Source organism: Elephas maximus, chromosome 2 (genome assembly GCF_024166365.1).
Source record: "Elephas maximus indicus isolate mEleMax1 chromosome 2, mEleMax1 primary haplotype, whole genome shotgun sequence".
Classification (NCBI taxonomy): domain Eukaryota; kingdom Metazoa; phylum Chordata; class Mammalia; order Proboscidea; family Elephantidae; genus Elephas; species Elephas maximus.
In genome coordinates this window covers 229804860-229814304 of record NC_064820.1, presented here as the reverse complement: position 1 = coordinate 229814304, position 9445 = coordinate 229804860, and the positions used below count along the sequence as shown (strand labels likewise).

Below are 9445 nucleotides of genomic sequence, written 5' to 3'. Positions count from 1 at the left end.
TAGCCAGGCCTTTTTCCCAAGATGCCTCTGGGTGCACAGAACCTCCAACCTGAGGCGAGTAAACAGTTAACAACAGCCCGACTCCAATGTGTGCATATTTGTGTGTAATTTTGATATAAGGGGAATAGCACATGATTTACAAGTAATAATAAAGTATGCAATACTCCACTGTAACACCCCTGTAGCCAACTGGCTCTCACAGGTGCTTCTATTGATCTGCTGACCTCTCGTATCTGGGGCTGCGACTGCTGAGTGTGTAGGTCTGACCAAAGCTTTGCACAGTATTTTCACTTTTGAGTAAGGCAAAGGTGGACCAATAAAGGTCTGTCGGAATTCCCTCGTTCAGTGACTGAGCGACTTCTTTGCCGAAGCAGGTAATAGTTTTCAAATACTGGAAGAATATTTCTCAATGTTTTGTGCCATTCACAATGTAGTAGCTTCATTTTCTGCTTCATCTGCACTGTCGTTTTCTCTTTCACTTTCTTAGGTCTAGAGACAGTCGCAACGAAGAACCAAGCCCTGACTGTGGCATTGGCGGGTGTCTGTTGTGTGAGGCCTGTGACCTGGGCGTATGAGGCGAGAGCTGGTCACACCCTTCTGCAGTATTTGCATAACCCCCAAATAACCTCGAGAGCACAGACTGTAGAGAAACGCAGTAAAATAATCAGGAAATGACGCATTTTCAGTATTTGTTTTTGATAGAACGTATTTAATTGTAAACTTACATAAACTAATTTTTAAGTAATGGCTGTTTAACAACTGGCTTGCCAAACTTTTGCCTCTCCAACCTTCGGGCTCCAGGCCAGGCCCACTTCCGGCTCAGGGCCTCTGCTCCGGCTTTTCCTTCTGCCTGGAAAATCACTTTCTCATCTGGCACCAACCTCACCACCTCAGAGGTAGACCCGCCATTATTTAAAATGTTAACTCCGCAGCTGGCCGCACCCCGTTTGTCTCACTGGCTGTTCTTTCCTGTTTTCCCAGAGCACCCCCACCACAACCCTTACTGTTTGTGGTGGTCAGTTTTTATGTCTTTGCCTCAGAGAACGTGTGCCCCTAAGGCAGTGATCTTTGCTGCTCTCAGGGTCTATTCCCAGCCCCCAGAGCAGAGCCTGACCACAGGGCACTCACTGTGTGCATTTGTCAGATAAAGTTTAAGAACCCCCAACTTAGAGCCAGGTTTGGTGGGATTCACTATGTAATATTAAAAATCCTTTCTTCTCACTTGATGAAACCCAGAGGTCTCAACTCACCAGAGGAGCCCAGTCCTATTCACACACACACCACTGAGCAACAACTTGGGGGTATGTGCTGGCCCGTGAACGTCTGCAAAGCAGACCTTCATCTCTACCACGCTTTCTTCTGGAGCTCCACTAGTCTGTCTTTTTTTGGAGACAGTATTTTCTTCTTAATGTTCCTTTCATTGAGAGAGAACAGGCTTAAAATAGATGCAAAAGAGAGAAGCAAACTGTGTGCCTAGAATGGTACTGCTTTGTATTTATGTGGGGCTTCTGGCTTTTCAATGCATTTCCCTGAGTTTTCTATTTAATTGTAGAAACAGTAGAGAAATAGATAAATGGAAAAAAAAAGGAAAACTAAAAGCATCCCAACCCCACTATCCACAGACCACCCATCAGACTCTGGCCCTTCCCGACTGTTCTGGGTGTGGTTGCACTTACATAAAGCCTACACGTTTCTTTACAATCATGAAATACAAATACTGCTTTGTAGCCAATTTTCCACAAAGTTATTACGACTGTCCTCCCAAAGCATGAAGAGAGTTCTGCATCCTACCTGACACAGCCCATCACATGTAGCTGGGGGTCCAGGTTCTTCTCCAGTGTTCTCATGCCCCCATAACCTGAACCTTCACATAACCCCGACAGCTTATCTGGGCTTGTACCATCTCCCCTTTTATAGATGGGGACACACACAGGGCAGCTATATTATTTTCCTCTTACTATCATCCCATCCCGTTCTATCCCATCCCACGGCATTCCATAACCAACCATGTCATTCCATACCCTACCATACCACACCTTTCAACACCAGTTGCCGTTGGGTCAACCCTAATTCATGGCGACCCCATGTGTGTTAGAGGAGAACTGCGTTTCATAGTTTTCATCGGCTGATTTTTCAGCTCACAGGGCTTTCTTCTGAGGTGTCACCCAAGTGGACTTGAACCTTCAAGTTTCAGTTAGCAGCCTAACGTGTTTACTGTTTGGACCACCGGGAACTCTGCTTACTACTGTACCCTGAAATAAGGGAATGGGGCCACTGTGCTCATCAGGAAGATGGTGAGAAGCAGAATTGGTGGTGGGGGAGTTGGGGAAACAGGGTGGAAAAGAAACGAAGAGACCGTCCAGTCAATGGCCAGTTAAGGAAACGTGCTGAGCGGCTGGGAGGATTCATCCCTGAGGACATGACCAGAGTGGCAAGGACCCCGCTGCTCCCTTGGGTGGCATTTACCCTAAGTCCACAAAGGCCCCAAAGCCACGTTTCCAAATCACGTTCACTGGGATTGATCTCCAAGCCTGTCCATGGAGCTAAGGAGAGAAATAGTTTGGAAAGAGAAAGAAAGTCTCAGCCAGACTGTGGTAGTGAAACAATGTGTTTTTATTGAGACGTCTCAGTCCTGTGTCTACATGTGACAGTGTCTCATGCTCGGTCCAGCTGGTCTCGTGTGGAGGAGGCTCATGCAGGTGACGTGGTGATATATACACAAATGTACATACAGAGACACGGAGCACTGCTTCTTCGTGACACGTTTCTTGGCTGATTTACATTCATATAAAATACCCAAATTCTAAAGCCAAATTAAGAGCGTGTAACCTAAAGTCTGGAAAGCAAATCCCTTGGGGGCTCACTCCCTTCAAGTTCCGTAAACTGTGCTTTTAGTCCCCATGAGCTGCCACCAGCCCTTACCCACCACTGCCCGCGGCACACGCGACCAGAGCCGTTGGGCTCTGTGCTGGTCCTTCGAGACAGTAGGCAGAGCAGTGCAGACAGCGCTGCCAGGGACAGGGCGGACCTGAGAAAACTAATACACCCTGAAAGCCACAACGGAGCCAACGGTTCCACCTCCGCCCACTCCCAGCACCTCACAGTGGTTTCCCTAGTTCCATGGCACAGCCCTGCCCGCAGGCCTAGGGCCCAGCACCCTTGTCCCCTCACACCTGGGGGAGACCTGTCACATGACACCTGTTAGGGGATAAGGACGCACACCAACACGGACATCCCGCCCTTTATACGGGTTGGAACTGACACAAAGCAATCTTTTGAGGGATTCTCTAACCCCATAGAATTCAGAGATGGGAAAGTTGGCTAATTTTATTTCTCTTGCTGGATCAAAGTTATGATTGGCATACCTTAAATCTCTGTGTAAAACAGTTTTAGAAATGGGAAAAGATCCACCTGTGTCAAATTTTCCTTTTAAAAAAGAGAGGAGAGTGTGGTCCCCACCCCTGCCGCCCGTTACTTCCACTCTCAGAACTGTGAGCGCCATGGGCACAGATTTGTGGACACCCTCGCCTCCTCCAGAACACACCTGTTTGAAGTTAGATGGACAAACGCTGTCTTTACAGAGAAAGCAGCGATTCTATGGGAGACAAGTGATAAGTGAAACTGTCTGAATAAAATTCTAGAGAAATTAATATCTTGTGAAGCATGGGATTGTACATTTAAAAATGGAATAATTATTTTTAATTACAAAAAAAAAATCTTTGAATGATAATTCAATGTTAAATTAAGACTTAGAATCAGAGCTGCAGTTCTTTGGCGTCACTGCCTGGGAATGAGCAGAACTTTCTGGCACTGAGGGACACTGGTGAAGGAGGGAGCAACAGCTGGCCCGGCCCACGCCTGGTCCCAGATGTCAGCCACATTATAAGCACCGTTTCCACCTGACACCTCCTTACGACGCTGACATCCCCACCGGCCCGGGGCCCCAGCCAAAGCCACCCAGAAAGGTTCCTTGGGTCTGCTGCGGCCTAGGGACCTCAAAAGGGGACTGACTGGGTAGAGGACAGAGTTCCACGACTGACTAGAAATCAATACTTCACGTTTAGCTGGCAAAACAAAACAAAAATCTTCCTGCCCTCACTCGTTAAAATGTCCTCAGCATTTAAGATTTTTCTCAAAAACTCCAAGTTCTCAATCCTGTCAGCTTTTCCACTATGTCTCTAAAATCCCGATCAACGGCACGGGATGCAGAGTAACACCTCGGCACAGCAGTTCGTCTGTGGCATGTGTCCTGGTGTGGCTTCCCTGGTGGGCACAGAGGGGCTGACGCTTTTCTCTGACACAGATGAGCTATTCGAGCTGTACCATCCTAGAAGCACAGAGGCTGCAGGGCCAGGGACATGACTCCCAGATGGGGGGCGGCAAGGGACACAGTGCAGCTGTCCCACACCACACTTGCCTAGCTCACCCAGCTGCCCAGGTGTCTTGGAACCTCACCTGCTCCCCAACCAGTGCCCATGGCCCAGCCTGCCCTGACGGCGCTGTGGAAGGGAAGGTGGGCCCCACCGTCAGTGGTCCCTCAGACACACACTTGACAAGGCACCAGTCTACCTGGGCAGGGCCGGGGGGCAGGGCAAGCTCTTGCTAATGGTTACCCAACAGGAGAAGGTGCTCGACACCCGGGGTGACCAGGTTTCTGGGCATATAGAACATATTTCCACTGGACTCTATAGGTAAAATTCATGTATTTTTTAAAAACTAAGTCTATCTCCCAACCCGCATTAGAAAAAATATGATTTCACAGACAAGAGTAAAAATACGCCCCCCCTACAAGGCCTCTTTCCCAGCCTGTGTGGGAGCCTGCTCTGCAGAAGGCCAAAGCACACAGCGCCTCTCACTCCACAGGTGGAGTGGGACCCAGCACCTTCTAACACATAAGGTGGAGGTGAGGTCACCCAGGCTGGCTCAGGGTCACCCTCAGAATGGAGGATGATGCTGGTTTGAGCAGAAGTTCGTTCCTCTGCATGGACCAAGTCCTGAAGTGCCCTGGCCAAGATCACCAGCCAGGGCAGTGTGTCAGGGTGAGGACATACCAGAATGCACCTGTGTGGACGTGTAGGGAGAGGCCTTGGCGAGTGAGGCCCGGGTGCGTCCTCTCAGAGCCAGGGCACCCGTTCCACACCTCCGCTCTGAGCTGTCTTGCCTGGGCACTGACCATAGTGGCTCTGCTCAGTGCTGGCTCTTCCCAGGATGATGTGAAGACAGCCCTACCCCTCGGGGTGACTGTACTGACAGGATGGCTTTGTGTTCGGATGTGGGGCCAGCCCATCTCTGCCAGGCACAACACCCAGGTCAGGCCAACCACAGAACCACAAATGTGGGCGCCAATGACAGCAGGCAGAGCTCTCCTCCATAGCTTCTCTCTAACCCTAAGCTGGAGCAACAAGGCAGCGCATCCATCTTGGAGCCCAAGCTGGGGTGCCAGTGTAGCCCTCTCCACCAGGCCGGGGACAGATCCTTCTGTGGGGTATCCTGTGCACTATGGGTGTACAGCAGCACCCTGGCCTCCAGCTACCAGATGCCAGCAGCACCCCTTTCCATGTCATGACCATCAAACCTGTCTCCAGACAGTCCTGGCATCCACAGTGGTGAGGACCTCCAGACCACCCTCACCAGCAGTGAGCACCTTCAGGCCACCCTCACCAGCAGTGAGCACCTCCAGGCCACCCTCACCAGCAGCGAGGACCTCCAGACCGCTCTCACCAGCAATGAACACCTCCAAACCACCCTCACCAGCAATGAGGGCCTCCAGACCACCTTGACCAGCGGTGAGCACCTCCAGACCACCCTCACCAGTGGTGAGGACCTCTAGACCACCCTCACCAGCTGTAAGGACCTCTAGACCACCCTCACCAGCTGTAAGGACCTCCAGACCACCCTCATCAGCAGTGAGCACCTCCAGATCACCGTCCCAGCAGTGAAGACCTCCAAACCACCCTTACCAGCAGTGAGCACCTCCAGACCACCCTCACCAGCTGTAAGGACCTCCAGATCACCCTCACCAGCAGGGAGCACCTCCAGATCACCCTCCCAGCAGTGAGGACCTCTAGACCACCCTCACCAGCTGTGAGGACCTCCGGACTACCCACACCACCAGTTAGCACCTCCAAACCACCCTCACCAGCGGTGGGCAACTCCAGACCACCCTCACCAGCACTGCACTGCTTGTGAGCCTTCAAGCCCGAACACTTTTTGTTTCTCAAACATTTCTTTGATAAAGCTGAAAAGAATAATTTAAAAATACCTTTTCAGTGGAGCGTCCCAAGAATAATCATCTACTTGACCTACCTTCCTTCCTGTAAAGATCTCTGGGCAGCCGTTCATACCCGTGAGGTTAAGGGGAAGAAATGGAGTAGCCGCTATGGACTCCTAGTCTTTTATAAAGATTTTTATCAAGTCAAATATTTTTTAAAAACCCAAATGCATGGCCAGCAGAGGGTCCCTGGATGTATTTTCATCTCTGATTACTTGAAAGTAAAGCAAGTAAATGTCTCCAGGATACAATCCAACGAGGAGCACAGAAGCTTCTAGAAGAGTTTGGAGGCTACAAGGGTCAGGGTCACAGCTCTGGCAGATGAGGTCCCTGTGTCAGGAGCCACATTGTGCTAGGCGTTCCCCGGGGGGAGGTCTGTAAAGTCTGCCAAGTTGGCTAACCAGGGTGAGTGCCTACAGAGAGCAGGGGCTAACCCCATTTTCTTACCCTTCTCCACACGTAAATACTTGTTTGCAATTAAAATAATGTGGCAGAAATTGATCTGACATAATTACTTCTTATTTTATAAACCATGTTCCTAGCTTTGAATAAATTATTTATTCAATACTTTCACACAAAGTAATTACTATTTTTCTAAGCTTAAGGAAGCCCTACTCAGTAGAACTCAATCTCTAAACATAAACTAAGAATGAAAGCAGTAATTTAGAAAGGGGAAATACTGCCGTGCAGGGGCCAGGTGAGGGCGCTGGACCCCATGTGCCCCGTGCCGCACCCTGCGGGCTCAGGTGTGAGAGGCTGGACCCCGATGTCCCCCGCGCTGTGCTCCATGGGGTCAGGTGTGAGATGCCGGGTGAAGACGTCAACCCTGACCCCAGACCCCGATGCCCGATACGCTGCGTCCTGCAGGGTCAGGTGTGAGATGCCGGACCCCGACGCGGGACCCTGACGTGCCCCCGCCCCCGTGGGGTCAGGGTGTGAGTGAGAACTGGTCCTGCTCCGTGGGCTTCTCCACCCAGGCTCCTAGCCCTGCCTTGATGAAGGCTCTGAACAGACACTCCTTGGCCGCCTGGTACTCCTTGGCAACCAGCTTGGACTCGTGGTATATGTTGGGCTTTGTGATCTTGGAGCGTAGTAAGTTTGTGGGAACCTGTAAGGGAACAGAAAATAATTGCAGCTTTTTAAGCAGTAACAGTGCCAGATGAAAACAAAACTTGCTGAGACATTTCAACAATGGCGTTTCAGGCTGTGCTGGCTTCTGGGGGACAAGCCAGAAAGATCAAGCGGCCCATGAAGGGGTCATATCACATGAAACAGCAGGGAGCTCTTTCTCTGTAGTCTTAATTTATCACCCCCAAGCAGCAGTCTCCCTCGTTAAATGGGCAGCTGCAGACTCTACATTCTGAGAGGTGCTCAGAAAAACCCCCTACCATTGGTTTAAATTCCACTGTTAAGATTTTAATTATTTAAAAAACCAACAAGCGCACCATTGGTGCATGTATATTTTGTCACACTGGAGAACTCCGAGTCATCCCTGTGGCTGGCTGGCACGTTTTCGTGCAGGTCTTGAGAAAGTCTCTGTCTTGCTGGACGGCATGCTGGACGGTGCCTTGGGCTGCCACCTTGTGCTGCCATGGGCCATAGGTGACGAAGGGGCACCGCTGGCCACTGCAGGGGACGATGGGTGACCATAGGCCAGCATGGGTTACCACGGGCCAGCATGGGTCACTACACACCCATGTGAGTCAGGCCCCTTGCTCCACCCACCCCTCCTGAATCACTGTCAACGCTGCCTTCACGGCGACTATGTGTTATGAACTTGACTAAACGGACCTGCTGCTGAAAAAGGTTAAAAACCTCCATGGAGGGTTTAACAGAAACCAATGAATATCTGTGTTGCTTTGCAGGAAGCGGGGCGGGGGGACTCATGGTATGAACGACTCCCAGCTCCTGAGCGGCCGAGAAGCTCCCACCAGTGAAGGTGACTCTGGTTCTGGGGCGGAGGGAGGGAGGGAAGTTGCCTGTGACACAGCTTTAGGACAGAAGCACCAGGGTTGGCTTCTATGCTCACAAGTCCCGAGAAGCAAGTTTTCAAGGGTCATTTTTGTTCTTTTCTTAGGCAGCTGCACGCGGTCACATGAGGTGAGGATGGTTTAGGGACAGCGGCGAGCACAGCAGATGCTGCTGGGCGGGGGCGGGCCGGGGGGGGCCCAGTACCTGTCCGTGGACGCGCATCCAGCGACAGTACAAGGCGTGCTTACACAGGCGGGACGCACGGCCCAGCTCGTCTTTCCCCGTCGTGGCGTTGATGACCTCGATGGCCGAGTCTCCCACCGTCCAGTTAACACTGAAGTTGGGCGCCTTCCCTGGCTGCCGTGCCTCTGCATTGCTGATGCCTGGACAGAGCAGACAGAGAGTGAGGGGGCACGAGGCTGAACACAGCGCCTCGCATGGAATGAATTGTGTCCCCCAAATACATGTTGGAATCCCAACCCCTGCACCTGTGGATGTGACTTTGTCTGGAAATGGGGTTTGGTTATATGAATGAGGTCACGTGTGCGTAGGGTGGGTTCTAAATCTACTCACTTCTGAGTTATAAAAAGAGCAGAATAGACTCAGAGATACACACGCAGGAAGACAGATGCCATGTGAGGATCGTCTACCCGCCAAGAAATGCCCGGGGCGACTGACAAGGAAGGGATCAACACGGCTGAGACCTGGACTTGGACTTCCAGCCTCCAGAACTGGGAGGCAAGAAATTCACGTCTTTCAAGGCCACCCACTGTGGTGCTCCTGTGGCATTACAGCAGCACTCAGAGACGAAGACAGTGTCCCGATGCCAGGCACCAGGTGCAGTCGGGGGGGGGGGCCATGTGTGGACTGAGGTGCGCCACGGCTGCTTCCGATGGGGTTGCCCACTTGAGGCTCCTATGCCACCTCCCCAGCCTCATGGTGGACAGTCTTGCAGGCTTGCTGGTGACAAGGTGAGGCGGGCAGGCGGGTCTGACAGAAACATAAGCGTGGAGACCTTACACTACAAGCCAGAAGCCTGGGTGGCCTGGGGACAAACAGGTGGGTGGCCACTGAGATCAACTTGGTGCCTACGAATGCCATCTGGGCCCGAGTGTGTGTGTCACCCCTGGACGAGAGTCCAGTGTTCTCTAGGGATTAAATGCTCTATAACCAGTGGCTCTGGCAATTTACTGTAATGTGACT

The 9445-nt window shown here is 51.5% G+C and overlaps 1 protein-coding gene across 15 annotated transcripts in view; it reads right to left on the bottom strand.

Moving 5' to 3' along the window:
- Positions 1-2002: 2002 nt before the first annotated feature.
- ADARB1 (adenosine deaminase RNA specific B1) overlaps positions 2003-9445 on the bottom strand; it is a 215279-nt gene continuing 207836 nt past the window's right edge. For 13 of the 15 annotated variants that reach the window (XM_049875036.1, XM_049875039.1, XM_049875037.1 and 10 more), the window contains 2 exons: positions 8491-8625; positions 2003-7379 (listed from right to left, as the gene is read on the bottom strand). In XM_049875036.1, the coding sequence (XP_049730993.1) occupies positions 7141-7379; positions 8491-8625 (374 nt within the window). In that variant the 3' untranslated portion in view covers positions 2003-7140. Of the gene's footprint in view, positions 7380-8446; positions 8626-9445 lie in introns of those variants that run through there. The other 2 variants (XM_049875033.1, XR_007516233.1) reach the window with 2 other exon arrangements.